The sequence below is a fragment of the Battus philenor genome, unplaced genomic scaffold (genome assembly GCF_028537555.1).
Source record: "Battus philenor isolate CCGP_79_NKW_IND1 unplaced genomic scaffold, ilBatPhil1.0.hap1 SCAF_10, whole genome shotgun sequence".
NCBI classification, from domain to species: Eukaryota; Metazoa; Arthropoda; class Insecta; order Lepidoptera; family Papilionidae; genus Battus; species Battus philenor.
In genome coordinates, this window is record NW_027181662.1 from 8,383,889 (window position 1) to 8,399,766 (window position 15,878).

At 33.1% G+C, this 15,878-nt stretch overlaps 1 protein-coding gene across 13 annotated transcripts in view; it reads right to left on the minus strand.

Annotated features, from left to right (window-relative positions):
- Positions 1 to 15,878, minus strand: part of LOC137922922 (protein lap4-like) — a 90,109-nt gene that overhangs the window by 37,553 nt on the left and 36,678 nt on the right. For 10 of the 13 annotated variants that reach the window (XM_068766050.1, XM_068766078.1, XM_068766044.1 and 7 more), the window contains 5 exons: positions 15,390 to 15,496; positions 12,066 to 12,248; positions 10,996 to 11,118; positions 8,916 to 9,065; positions 6,640 to 6,712 (listed from right to left, as the gene is read on the minus strand). In XM_068766050.1, coding sequence (XP_068622151.1) covers positions 6,640 to 6,712; positions 8,916 to 9,065; positions 10,996 to 11,118; positions 12,066 to 12,248; positions 15,390 to 15,496 — 636 coding nt within the window. Of the gene's footprint in view, positions 1 to 339; positions 1,257 to 2,852; positions 2,869 to 6,639; positions 6,713 to 8,915; positions 9,066 to 10,995; positions 11,119 to 12,065; positions 12,249 to 15,389; positions 15,497 to 15,878 lie in introns of those variants that run through there. The other 3 variants (XM_068766057.1, XM_068766117.1, XM_068766109.1) reach the window with 3 other exon arrangements.

The following is a 15,878-nucleotide window of genomic DNA, read 5'->3' on the forward strand; positions in this document are numbered from 1 at the left end:
CAAAATGACCACTCCGAAACAAAATTTTATTAATTTGTATTTGTTGTTCTATGCGAAAGTAATGGGCCAATAGCTTCTGGCAGAACAGTCTGCAGGGACAAATAGTAAACAATATTAACTAATAATAATTATAACAGTAATAAAATTTGAATTTTCAGTAATCCGGATGCTGAAAACGCATTTTATCATTAGGTTATTTATAATTTCTGAAACCAGTGATTTTAGTAAGGATATACTTAACGTTATTTGACAACAAATGAGTTATACCATCAAATTTTTAAAGCTTTTACATATAAATAATCACTCTGTGTAAGTTCGAATATTGTTACTTCTACATACCATATCCATACACAGTCGGCTGATGTTCACTGATGCGCACGCGTCTCGGAGGCGGTAGAGTGTATTGTCCAGCGTATAAATCCTGCACATAGTCTTGTGTGGACCGGGGCAATGAATTGTAGTATTGGATATTGTTTATTTGTTCACGGTGTATCATGGATCGAGGCAAACTGCCATATGCATCGCCTCGTTCCAGGTGCATTAATGAACGTGGTATTGTATTATAGTCTTCAAATTCGTGGCGACGTATGTTATCACGGCGTAATATTCCATACTTTTGATTGTGTGGATCGTTGTACACTGACTGATATCGAATATATGAAGGGTTTTGAACACCACCATGATTGCGTATTGGTTCTGAGTAGTCTAGATAAGGGTTATTTCGATTGAAGCCGTCATCTCTATTATTTTGTGCAGTTCCGTAATGATTTAACGCTTGTAAGCTTTGCGCTGGGAATCCATGTTGTATTGGCTGTTCTCGATACTTGTTCGGTATTTCAAACTGACGATGTTGCGGTGCAGAGAAGCGATCTATCGCAAATATTTCAGAAACAGGCAAACCGGAACTATTGTTGCTAAAATCACTCCGTCGACTTCTCGTGCTGCTTCTGTTGCTGTCACGACTAAGAGAACCATCTCCACGGACACTTAGTTTTAATTCTAATCTTTTGTCTTTCATGACTACACTTTACACATTGACTGATTTCTAAAATAACTATTGATTTATTGTACTTAAACAATTACGAAGCTATAAAAAAATAATTTGGCGTTTGAACTATGCTAGGATATAATGATATTTAAATTGTACTTTTATTTTTAACAAATATATGAGAATCTTTGTCAGTGTTATATTGAGGTCAACATTGGAAAGAACTATCACACAGTGCGTACCGAAGATCGTGAGCTATAATTGATTACTGGAAATTGTTTTAGGCTTCGATGAGACTGGTCTATCAAAAATATTAAAAGTTAACTTATACACACTGCTACGTCTTCGAAATTCGAGTCGAGTCTACGAAAATCTGACTTGTAACAAATACTTCACATGTGTACTCACTTATCAAAAAAAAAACCGTATACCGTGTCCAACTGAGGCACTTTTGTCACTGTTAGGACATGTCTTCAAACGAATCGTTTATACTAGAACAGATAAGATAACTTCAACAGTTCATTAACATGTGTTCATTATGCACGATATTGATGTAATTATTTACAACTAACAATGCTGCATGACTTTATTTATTTAACAATCAAATTAATTTTATCTAGAATTTACGTAAATTCTCAAATAGCATTTAAAAAGGCAGGTCCGCTTGGTACATTTGAATAGAAAAAAATGTTGTATTGCACAAGTTTTAGACAACTAACCAAACAATTAAACATATTTGGACTGATGACCTTCCTACTATCATTTGTTTATATATATAATTTGCTGGTATTGTCAGGTCATGAAAACAATAACATTTTCGTATAATGACGCATCTCTTAGTGCTACACAAAAATGTTTTAAGGTTATTTAAAGACGTACGAAGTGAATACGTTAAAAATAGGCAAAATACAATAAATAAAATTACTGTTTTTATATACAACTATGGTGTTACTAATGCGAGTTTTAATACATATACACATGTGCAGTATTGTTTAATATTCGTTGATTTGTTAGTAAAAGCTTTTTATTATCAATTTTTATTTAATATTTATATCAACTAAATAAAACTGGTTTGATGATAAAATTTACACTATGGGTTTCATTTAAAAAAATGATAGTACATGAATATTTAAATAATTATAGATCGCTAACTATAATAGTCTTATTTAAAAAAAAATATAAATTCACTGAAACTTATTAAATCACATAAGCGTTACAAACGAACTAAAAGCATTAATCGCAAATTATCACTGAAAATTGCACATGTTATCAAAAAGGTGCGTTCAAGTAATCAATGAGAAGTGAAGTATAACAAATTCATAGTTTATAATGACTCACAAGCCACAGCGGAAGTAAATACCTAATTTTTATATTTTATTAACAACGCATGAGATTCAATGTCTTAAACCATTACAAGTCAGTGTTACGAGTATTGTTTCAGAGTAAAGAAGAAGTGTGCAAAGGAAGATAATAGGGTACAGTCCGCAATTGTTCGGTTAATAGAGCAAATCAGGGCTACCGAGTGTGACGTTATGACGGTGACGATAACAATACACAAGAAACTGTTCAATCTCCGATTCACGAATTATTTACTTGTAACAAGAACGAATGACCTTCGGTATCGACAATGGTTGAGTAAGTGCGACATTTCGCACTGCTCTTCGTGAAGTATATTTATTGTCGACGTAACATACTATATTTAATAAAAACAAACAACTTAGAGAAAGATGTCACATAAAATTATAGTTAATATATATATAATTTAATCGGCTAATCGAAATAATCCTCGAATTGAAGTAAACACAAACACGCACACTGAATAAAAAAACTTTTAGTTTTCAACATCGACTTTTATACAACGCACTAGATCTTAAATAGACACAACCACTCCGGTGATTTTGTCCATACTATTATGAAGAAAAGAGTCATAAGAGCGCGTTCTGTCAACGCATCCTTCAATGAGCACAGATAATGAATTTTCTAATGCATAACTCCCGCAGTGTCACGCGACACAAGAGTTGTTCAGTTTCACTCAATGTAATTACTTTTACGAACATTACCAAGACTTACGGTGCACTGGCACGTCCAGCGCCGCGAAAACAGTCCGCGCACGAGATAAGCTGATAAGCCACGATACCGATTTGATATTTCCAACTCAAACATTGCGTATAAACTACATTGCTTCACTGTAGCTGGAGCATATGCTTATAACTATTGTCAACGTATTATACCGACTACGTCTTCGTCACGCGTTGAGAATATCTACAAGAACAGTGGGTTTCCGGACGTCAAGATAAATTAAAATAATATTTTAATTCTTATTTATAACTGATAAAAGTTTTATACAAAAATGCAGTGTATTTTTGTGTTTAAATTGATTTCAAATCGGTACATTAAACAATTATAGAAATTTTATTTTTATTTGAATGCACATGATAGGCAATAATAATCTTTTTAAAAGTGCAAAAAAATAAAATAAAATTAATAAATAACCAAGGGTACGACAAATGTAATATATAAAGGTGCCAAACTACACAATAAATTACCAAAAAATATAACTGATTCAAAATCAATACACACATGTAAATTACTTCTAAAGCACCACTTAATGGAAAACAAAAAACGTGAACTTCAATAAAAAGGGTTAAATAAATAACCACCAATATAGCAAAGAAACTATTAGTAGTAGTACTATTGTAAGCGCCACATCCAACAATCGTATACGATAAAAGTTCTGTACATGCCCAGCTTGCGTATCTCCGAACTATCATACGTTTCATCATGTTTGCCGATGCAAAACAAGCCTTCCACACGCGCTGCTCGAATTCGGCTATTCCGTGGCCTTGACTATTAAACGATCCACGTAGTGGGAAGTCTACCTATGCCGTGTCTAATGATGCGTGATCGCCATACGAGAACGCTTCGGCCCCAATAGCCGTCGGCTACACGAAAAATGCACCCCGCTCACTGCCACTTCAGACATCAATTCTTGGAGCTACGGTCTTTTGCGGATATTCTAATTCCTGATTCGATCTCACAGCGAATCTTTGAATATAACGCTATACATTGCTCTCTGGATGACCTTGATACTTTGTTTAAAGCCCACCGTAAATAACCACGTCTCAAATTTATAAGTCATCACCGGCAACACACATAGGTCAAAGACATTCTTCTTCAGATGTTGCGGTCGCAAAACTAATTGATATTTATTAAGAACTACCTGCACACAACCCTCTGTATATATTATAGCAAGTTTGCATATCTGCGTATACGACTGTATAGTTTTTTATAAATTACAAGCAAAATAAAAGGTTAAATTGTAGCGCATATAAATTTACAATTCTAATTTAATTATAAAACAGATAAAAGTATTTAAATCAAATAAGTTTCAGGATTAGTTCCTGTTAATTATAAATGATTTTTACATCAACACGAAATGTTGACTAGAGCCTAAATAGGTAGTGTGTGCTCACGCAATGGAAGAAACCAATGGCTATGTAGATAACCTTTACACAGGAGAGGGTTACCTCTATTTTTGTATTGACTCATATGTAAGGGATGAATCGTTTAATGTTAACAATAGCCATTTGATAAATTACATACATGATTAAACTTAAATACATTTTTAAGTTATCCACTTTTAATTAAAAATGAAGATATAAAGTGCTTGTGTAGTTTTATTCTCCGGTATTTATATATTTATATTCATGAAAGTATTTTTATTCGTACGCGCTAATAAACATCAAAAAGCGCCGTGTTTTATGTAGAAAGCTAACTTATTTACCTTTTTTATTTAATCCTCGTTACTTGTTGAAATAAATACGCCTTTACCGTAGGAAAGCTAAATGTATTCGACATATACGCAAAGCGTTTAACACTTTGCCATAATAACCATACATGACCGGCAAAGGTTTGTCCCGTGACGCCGCGTTGGTTGTTGGTGACCGGGTCCTTTAATTTTTTCTACGATTATATAGAAGGTACTTTGAAATAAAAGGTGCCGTATTAAACGATTAGAACTTGTTATTAGAACATCGATAAAAACAAATGTGAGAATAAATCTTGCATCTAACGGTGCACCTTGTTGAAGCACTTTAAACATAAATGTAGCGCATCAATAAAATCCGGACCATATATGGTCACCTTTGTGTCTTTATTTTTAGTAATTTTTAGGTTCCAACTAAATGTTCTAAATAATTTTTTGCCCAAATTAATATTACTGTATTAGTTATCCATGTAAATCGTGTGGCCCCTATGTAAAATATTGTTGTATAAATTCATAACAACACTTGTGAGAGTTGCGCATGGTTTATTTGGGTTTTATCCAAAATTTATTTAAAATTGTATATCGTGTGTATGTATACCTTCGGCTGGAACATATTTTGAAGACTTTAATGCCGTATTTAAGTCGTTTTTGTTTCATAAATTGCCTTATTTTTATAGGTCATCGGTGACCACCGATAAGATAAACCTCCAAAAAAATGCCGTGGCGTCTTGGGCAAAACAAATGATTGGCAGTCAAAGTGTTCAACAAAAATCATCTGAGGAGAAGCTCCTAAAGAGTAAAACTGTGATTAAACTGTGATTATATTGTAAATTTACTGCAATTTTTAAGTTTAATGGGCTAAGCGCAACGTTAAGAATTTGCGAAACCAAAGATATCTGAATTATGAATTAATAATAAAAGAGAAAGTTATCAAATAAGAAAGCCGTGAGTACATGGTCAATAACAATACAGAAAGTAAAATAAAATTTTTGAAAAAATATGATTGTATCAACATGTAAATACATTTTTAAACAGAAAATTTCTTTGTTCTCATGTACTGGAATGTCCTTTGTTTGAAGCGTTTAACGTGATCACGAGCGTCTCAAATAATATCACAACCTCAACTATCTCGAAAGCGTACAGTGAACGGATGTCACCATACATTGAGAAACTTGCAAATACACTCGTGTAACATTATTCAAGTTACAATGTATGCTACATATTTGAAATTGTCAATAGTAATTATTTTCTTAAATAAAAATTTAGAGTTACCCACTAAATACTTGGATATAAATAATTACAAATTTGGTAATATTATTCGGCATATTTTCGTTAAAACTCAAGGAAGTTTCTGACAGAATAAATAGAGAAAATCCACAAAAAGTTAAAACCGACTAGTTTCTTTTCCCATATAAATTATAACAATAAATTAAAACACTTGTCTCGTTACTGTCGAATATTGTCAATCAAAACTAAAAAAAAGGTTTGTTAGGATGTAATTAAACAAAAACATCGTGTACAATAATGCATAACAATGATATAAATCTAATCATGTTTTTATTGAATTCTTGACGTATTCGAATTAAAATTATATTTTTTTAAGTAGTTGTTGTTTACTATTAAGATATTAAAATGACAAATAAAGAGATCACTCTGAAATATATTATAAATTTTGGCTAATAATTTATGACAATACGTAGTCTGTTGGGATTAGTTGCAAATATATATTTAAGAAAATTCTAATTTTGGGCGTTTTTGTAAAGTAATTTAAAGGTTGTAGTTATATTAGAGCGATAGACAGAGAGAACTGTATCGACACTAACATGAGAGAATTATAGTAGTCTGAAGTGATTGTCAATATTCACTAAAAATATAAACAACTTACCATCGGGCACGTCATCGACGGTTTCTTTTTCAACGGTCTTGTGATCTTCCTGCTGTTCTCGTTTCTTGATAGCCTGCAAGTATAGCACGCATATAGAAATTTACACTATAATGTCACTCAAACATACAAAGGCATTGTGCTAAACAAATAAAGCTTAAATATTGTTAGATATAGGTTTGTACAAGCTAATAAAAGCAAAAATTTAAATGAGGTAGAACATTTTTGAAATGAATTTGTTTTATTGATCCAAATCTCACCCGCGTGAGCCAGCCTCCCGCCGATTTCAAGCACCTCATTTCGTAAAGCGGTATCGAGCAACAGGTAAAATAAACTTTATGACGCGATCTATTTAATATTAGAGCGGTAACGAGAAAGCGGCGTCACTCATCGATTAATCACGGCACGAGGCACCGCCGGGAACGTAGCAGTGCGATGCGCACATTTCTGCGAACTCGTCGGAGGGTCTACGGCGAGCGTTGTGCTCGAGGGCCCGCGTGCCCAGCAGCCCGTAACAGACGCACACCAACAATTACCCACGGTTGAGACGCATTCACAGCTATGAAGCAAGTCGTTGGCTGAATCGCTCACTTGTGCGCTTGCTTTACTTAACCCAATTCCGATAAGTAAAAAATAAGTAAGTTTAACACAAAACGTTCGTTGTATTTAGTAACATCTCAAATAACGGTAAGTTTTCTTATAAAGTGTGAAAGAACTGTACCGCGAACAGTGCAGCGTAGTACTATATTCACCCAGTAAAAGTCACTGTCACGATGTTGATCTCACGAGTCTATTGTTTATACTATAGGAAGCGGGTAAGTAATTTCGTTACAGATCTGGCGTCCGCTTTTACTCTTTCTCAAGGTGTTGCATTCGTATTGTACTAATTTAATTTACATGCTTATATATTCCATACCATAATGAACACGTTTACAACTGACAAAAAATATTCTGTTATTCTTTTCAAATTTTAAGTATATAGTCTAAAAGAAAAGTTTCTTAAATCAACCGTAAACCGTACCTTTCTTTGCTGTAAAACAAATAGTAGTCAAAAGATACTTAATTTATACTTATTTATCGATTGCGAAGACAAAATTATTTTACTAAGAATTATTTACATACATTATTATATTATATAAAGTACACATATTAGATAATTAGGTAATGCATGCACACTAAAAAAAAATTGAGAATTTTTTTTTTAAATTCTGTTAATAGATTAATACCAGTGCAGCAGTTAGCAAGCAAATATCCGTTCAACATGCACAAAAAACAAAATAGGATCAGGACGAAAAAAAAGCAAATTTCACAATTACAATATAAAGTGTCAAGGCATCTGTCGACACTTCGTTTCATTAAAAACGGTCACGCACCGCAAAGGAGTAATCCTTACAATCCTTCCTGATTTTAAGCGAAACAAAACATAACTACAATAATAGAGCAATTTAACACTCCACTGCGAACTGTTGAGCATGTTTTAGTGTAATGTGTTTCTTACGAAATGTATGTACGAATGACTGTAATACTGTACTATGATTGTGTAAAAAGACTATTTATGAAGGTACCATCATCTCGATAAACAAAAACGTTTCGTTTATGACTTCATAAAAACACTTTTCTGACAAATACAACACATATAGTTACAGGTCAAGAGACACGGTAAACATCGCACCAATGTCAACAGAACCTTCAAAAACTATTGAGACATAATTTAAGTATTAGCACCTGTCAGTTCAGACAACACGGATTTTAACTGCCCGCTACTGCATCAATAGCAACTTTTGAAATACTATAATAAGCTGTATTCTACATATTTGAAACTCTTATAACATTATATTAAATTAAAAGATATTATTATCATAAAGGAGGTCATTTTGATATTAGTTTAACAAATTCCACTCTTTTGGTATTTTTGTCTAAAACAATAACAAATAATTTGACCATGAAATTTAGTACACCCAACGATTTGGTGATTATTCAGATCGCTGATGATGCTCAAATTACAATTTGCAACATAACTCTCAAACTTTTTAAAAACAGTCGACCTTTTTGTATCAAACTTGCTTATCATCTCCTTTTTGTCTAATCTCTGTCAGTGAAGGTTGTGTCCTATTTTCATAACTACGTTCAAATGGTTTGGGTCTTAATGTATTGTGTTTGGTGTTAACATGGACCGGTTATAGTAAAAGTTTCAATCAGATCGTTTCCTTGTAGTGCTGTGGACAAGTTTGTGTGCGAGAGTGTATGTCTGTGTGTCTAACATGCAAGGGCATCGGCACCTGTGCAATGAGGTCTCTCGCCCGGCTCGCGTCTATTTGGCTGACGCGTTTGTTCTTAAGGTGGTGCGGCGTGTCGCGGCGGTGGAGGCGACCTGCGCGCGCGCCGCTCTCCACCACGCCCGCACGCCAAACCACACGCCGCTCCCCGCGCTACCCCCACCATACACATACCATACATTTCGTACATACAGCTAAAGAACCCTAGTGAATACTTAACAGTAGCGACATCATTGACCCTATCGCTACGGCAGTATGCTCCGTCGGAGTGACATCGCTTAACGGTGTTCGATGTACACCATGCGTAAAAATAAGCACATTGTGGGGCGCATGGTCAAATGGTCAACACACAGGCCGCCACAAGGATGTCGTCTGTAAGCGACGCTCGTAGCAAAAGGGTCACACAACGTAACTTGTATTTAAGAAAACTCATAAATAATTAAGAACAAATAGACTGTTTAAATTATCTTTATTGAAATAAGTTATTAACAGGCACGCGCATTTGTATCGGTCACTCCTTTTAAAATTTGTTTGAAAAATAAAACTTGGTACCTTATCAAGGCTGTAAGGCGAAGAAGTAAAAAAAAACTCTTATTTGATCGCAAAACCGTATAAAAACGTCCATCATGACATCACCCATAAGACGTCCTCTGCTGGATATAGCAACCACTATAGATTTTCAATAACACCGGTTGGAAGCGGCCTGTATCCAGCTTTTTCCGATGACCTTTGCAAGTTGCAATGCTAGCAGAAATTTTTTAGAACGAAACAATCATACTTGAAAATAATCGCCTTTTTACAATAAATAAGCTCGTCTGACTTCTGTTTATAAAAACTTTTCTCGCAAATTGTGTTGATATCTATGTAATAAATCTGTTTGAACGTCTGTGAAGAACAAATACATAATAACACACCGACCTTATTTTCTAAGCATTTAATTAGATAACGTTTTTATTGACTTAACGTGAATATCTAAATAACGTTCTCAAGATACTTATACTTTAAAAATAATGGCACTCGGAGACTCGCAGGTTATGTACGATCTAGTACCATAGTGTTTTGAATTTACACATTAGTGTCGTTAACCAAATTTAAGCCATATGAATTGAACTAAGCTAATTTAAAACCTTTGAAAAGTAAATTTGACAGTAATATTTACTTACTCCCCCTCTTAAAAATTATACAGGTAGCAATCCGCCACGTAGAACAAATTGGTGGATTAATTTTTGTAACTATTTTGATGATTTTTTACAGTCATTTACAATAACTTCGTTTTGTTAAATCAAATAACTGTTATAAAGTTGTAAGTGAAAGTAGTTTTGTTTGCTCATTTACTTGGATGTGTTGTACTTCGGTTCCGTCTAGTCGTGAACTCAAACGGCAGTCTTGTGTTGCCCAGGTAAACAAGTATAAATGTTAATTCAATTATTCGAGTATATTATTACCAGTAAATTATTATAACATAATAACTAATTTTAAAAACAACTAAATATAAACGTTAATAATCGTTTCATAATAGAAATTCTTTATGAAAATAGCACAAAGTGAACCTCGATTTATCAATATATATTATAATTATTATTAAACATGGTCAGTACAACTTAATCAATAACTAGTTTGCAAAGAGAAATAATTCACTTCCCGTTAATTAAATTTCCTCTAGAACTATGAGCGTACTCGGACATTGTCATTTCCTCAATTACTTAAACAAATGTGAATTTACAGTAAAACCCTTTGAAAAAGTTAAAAACTAAATTTCAACGGAAATGATTATCACTATAAATGTAATAACTACCGGGAAATGAAAGTAACTTACACCGTTAATGAAAAGTATCTTTGTCGTTAATATCTAATTGCCACCATAAATGTACTTGTTCCACTATAATAGAATAAATATTATGTTTTGTTAATGTTTGAATTAACCTAATTGTTATAGCTATATATCGTACTGTTAGTGACCCCAGCTTTGTGAGTTGAAAAATATACCTTAACACCGAAAGTATAAAAATTAAAATATTTAGATGACACCAGTAGTAATGGACCACATCTGCTGGTTTCTTCTAAATGTTTCTATTAATCTCACCTCTAGTTCGTCAGAGTCCTCGTTTTCTTCGTCCTCTCCTTCCGATGATTCTCTTTCTGGCGTTTGTTGATCGCTTTCTTCATCCTTTGTTACTTCGAGGGGTTGGGGTTGGGTTTCAACAGGCTAAAATAATTCACTACATCAATATTTTCTTAACGTATTAAAAATAAAGGACATACGTATAAAAAGTATTTGGAAATAAAGTTTAAGGGTTTGCAGTATTTTTAATAAATCCATTATTGTCGTCATTCATAGTCATTTAAAATAAGTTGATAAATTCAAATGATAAATTTAGAGATTCCTTTTAAATTATTAAGTACTAAACATTGAAATCCTTGCTTAACAACTAAGTAAGTAGATTTAAACCGCTGTTAGTGTCGTAAAGAAAAACGGAAAGCTGAAGTCTCTCGGTTCAGAACTTAATCAAGTGAAGGTAAAGATGGAGTCCGCCTTTACACAGAACAAACGCTATGCAGAAGAAGAAAGTGATAAAGTTGCCTCATAGTAAATGATAATCTTCGCCCGTACCAATACAGTGATGGGTTTTAAAATTTATAACTTAAGATAAATTGATACATCTCATTGTTTCAGTAATTACATTAATTATGATGTCCTTCAAATAGGAACACAACGACGCCTGCGCATATCCTCTGGGCGTCAAAATCAAAGCAGGAAGTCTTCAATTAGACCCCGTTATTGGGGACTTCTCGTACTCCTCTTTTCACATACTTTTTCATTTCTTTACTCTTCTTTTATTTGTCATAAGATCTAACTTAATTCTTCCTTTATTCTATAATTCTCTAGCATTCATCTACATACTAATTTCCTTTCACGCATCGCCTCTCTTCCTTCACCTCGTTCCTCGAATATCACAGGTTTAGGTAATTATCACATTTTTTCGCTTTTAGCTTTATTTCTATGCCTTACTATTTTGTAATTTTATTTCTTATACTTATTTAAAGCAAGTTATCACATTTCCTCCAGATCCATTTTTAACATTACTTCTGTATATGTAGAATATACTCATGTTTTGTTTGTGATTACGATATTTTAAAGTAAAATGCACTCACTTCGAGTATTTCTGCTACGCGTTCGATTTCGGGTGGCGATGTAACAATGCCATTAGTGGTGGGGACATCATCCGATACAGGCGGTAACTGCGTGTTCTGCTCCGGTGATCGGCCCGCTAACAATTTATGGGCTTTAAGTTTCAGCTCCTTAGGGTGAGGTGTATTTTGACGAACGAATGGAGTCTGTGGAGAAAAAAAAACATTAAATGGACATCTTCGTGAGAAAAATGGCAAAAGTAACTAAAAGATCGCATGCGCATGCTGATCTATGATAAATAACTTTAAAAGGGAATGGACAATGAACTGACAACAATAACAAGTTTGAACACTACTTTTGCTTGTTAAAATACCCTTGTATGGAAACATGTAACTAGGTACAAAGTAAATAATTATATACAAAAAGACAAACGTTTCTTAAAAGTAATTACTATAAAGTATGAGCCATCTAATACTAAGTTTCGATAGTATCAATTACATTATTGAAAGATGATTTTGCTAAAAACAAATAAATCTAAAAATAACACTTAAATCGACTACGAAGCTTACTATGAAACAATAAAATACGAAAAATAATAGTACGTAAAAAATATTGTAACCCTTAAAACGTCCCACCCGAAATTTAAGCTATTAAGCCTATTAAACACATGTCGTAACGGCCGGGCATCATGATTCATTTCACGGGATATGATATCACACGCAACCTCACCTTCGCGCGGCGACGACGCGATGTGCCCAGATACGTGCGCCACTAATCTACGGTAAGTGCAGTTCAAACAGAGCAGTATGCGCTGAGAATTCTCTAGATTATGTTAATTGTAACGCTATAATAGAATCTGGACTGTTTCAGTAAAAGTTTAATAATATTGAACAATTACTTTTAGTCTTATCTTTTGCAAAATGTAACGTCGCAAGTGGAATTAAAAAGTGAAAAAGCATATGCTAAAAAAATTGTTAAGCCATACGTAAGTATTGTATGTATTTACGTATTTTCGTAGACGTGTATAGAATATCTATAAAAAATTGGTTATTAAGAAAGTACTTGCTGGCGTCATTACCAAAACATTAAAAACTATTTATTAAATAAATTATGACGGTAAATGTTCTCTCCTGCAATAATGGGTATATAAATCGCAATACAAAGCAAATAACCATTTACAAATATATTGCTTTACTCTTAACAACTTTTAACCGAATAAGAATTAATTATACATAAAAAAGTACAAAAAATATACCTTGTATATACAAGTTGATAATCTTTAGTTACATTTACATCAATCTTATTTAATTCTTATTGAGAGTACTTAACTTAGTAATAAGAAGCAGAAATTACTTTTAAAATAAATATAAATAACGCAACAAATACTTATGTCTATGATGTTTAAGTCTACTTTCAGCAAGAACACAACAGATCTAAGAATCCGAAGAAAACATTCAGGACCGAGAGGCATAATTTGCGCTGCACAGGAGTAAAATGGGGTGCATTCACAACATTTGACAAATAATAGGTTAACAATTTTAGATAACACAGGTAAGACTACATTAAAGACATAACTGTACAGATAATAAAGAATTTGAATACAACTAGATACACATCACAAGCACAGGAAAAAAAATGGGCATACTTAGGAAGACATGCGACTCGTGAATAACTTCTTACATAATTTTTTAAAAGTATAATAGAAATATTCTGGTAACTATTTGAAAGGAAAGAAGTTGTAGACATCCTATTTTATCTGAATAATTGGTTACTGCGTAAGGTAGTTTGTGAGTGCACCCCACTGTTTGCCTTGTACCTCCGTGAAAATGGTTATAGAGGAAGAGAGGCGCTGCAAGGAGCTCCTCCGTTGGGTCGCGACCAGTTTCCGAACCGCGTTGAGCGGCCGGCGGAGCCCTAGGATGGACTGGGGCAGGAAAGAATCCGATGTGTTGGTTTCTTCACTGTCCTCCTGAATTGATGGCACCTTGAAATCAAATGCAATTTGTCGTGGACGCGGCATCCTATACCTTAACCTTACAGTTGTAAATAATAAAATTACTTAGTTTTATTTGTATTATTTCCTGGTTTTCATGCAGAGACGTAATAATTTTTCTTACATTTTATTATCAACCGATAACGGTCAAGCGACATATGTAATATAGCTACAATAGGATATTAAAATTATTAATAAAATAATAATGTACAAAACGAATAGACAAAAGTAAAACTATAATAAAATTTTACGTGATAACCTAAGGGTAAATAATAGTTTCTGAAACTTGGATGCTATTTTTTAAAATGTTTCTTGACTTTTAGGATGATAGAAAATAAATAAAAATTTTAAAAGAATATCCTACTTCCAAATTTTGTTATTTATTTTGAATGATTCGGATCTTGGCAATACTTGGTATATAAAATACAGACGGATTTGCAGAAAGATTTAGAAAAATAAATATGTGGAAAGTGCACTATTGCTGGTTATAGTTTACAGGAATACATGTGGGAACGTTTGTGTTCGCCACACAGATAATTTTTTTTATCAAAAGATAATAAATTGCTTGCATGCATTAAAGATATGCCACGAAAGGACTACTGAAAATCATGCACACAGGCACACTGGGTTGCCTAACCACACATCAAAAACTGCTTTTACAAAACACACACAATCTATTTAACTCACCCCACGCATGTATAATATACGGTGCAATTCTTACCAAACTTTTAGAAGAATAAATTATTCAAATTAGGTAAAAAAGATAACTCAATTGCTTGTGTGTGTTGGCTTTTATTGCAAATTAAATTTAAAACCAACTAAATATCAACACTTACGTGTAACAGACACTGAATAAAATAAAACATTTATGTTAATGTGGGAAAAAAGTACAACAAAAGTTAAAAAAACAGTAACCAACCTACCATATAATACAAAATAAAACAATAATAATAATAAACATTTTATTAATTTACAATAAAATAAATAAACCTATAAATAAATAATACTGCTTAAACTTTTTGGCTGTGAACAATTTACACATAAAAATATTGAAATACTACTAGAAAATTGATACAATAGATTATATTAAATTATATTATGATATATGCTAGGTAAAAACTTATTCTAGTGCTACAAGCACAGAACTCATAGCTAAATAAGTGCGGTGCCTCGAACAAATACCGCGTAAATTGGTTCTAAACCATGACACTGACTTACGATATCTGTATCTGATGCGTTCATTAAAATCGTGTATACTTAACAAATCGAGTCGCAGCGGTCTTTTGGTGCGACGTGACAAGCAAGATACCGAGTTGTTAGAAAATGTAAACAAATTACAACAGCATAACCTCACCTCTCTAGCTTCTGGCACGTCTTCAGTGAACTTGACCGAGTGAGTCCGCGATGCTTCCTTTTCTTCCCAATCGTCATCAGAGTCACGATCTCTAGACACGCTTGATTCTGTTTGAGAGGAAATACATTAATTTTTTGGTAACAAGGTAATTATTTTAGAAATCTTTTCATTTCTATGATCCTTCAAAAATTATTATTACAGTAAACGTTTCAAAATATAGTACCTAACAAAGCCTTGTTGTATATGTAAGTTATGTCCGATTGACAGTATGTAGTCTTATGATTTACTTTATACTAAACTAATTTATCACAATTTCAGCGTCTGCATACAAAACGCAAAGATCATTATTGTAATAAAAACGAATTACAGATAATTTATCAGGGTTTTCCTTTTATGGTATTGAAAAATAGATAAGTAGTTACCAATCAAAATATCAAACTTGAGGATATCAAATATGAGATTATCAATATTTGGTTCTAGGAAACGTGA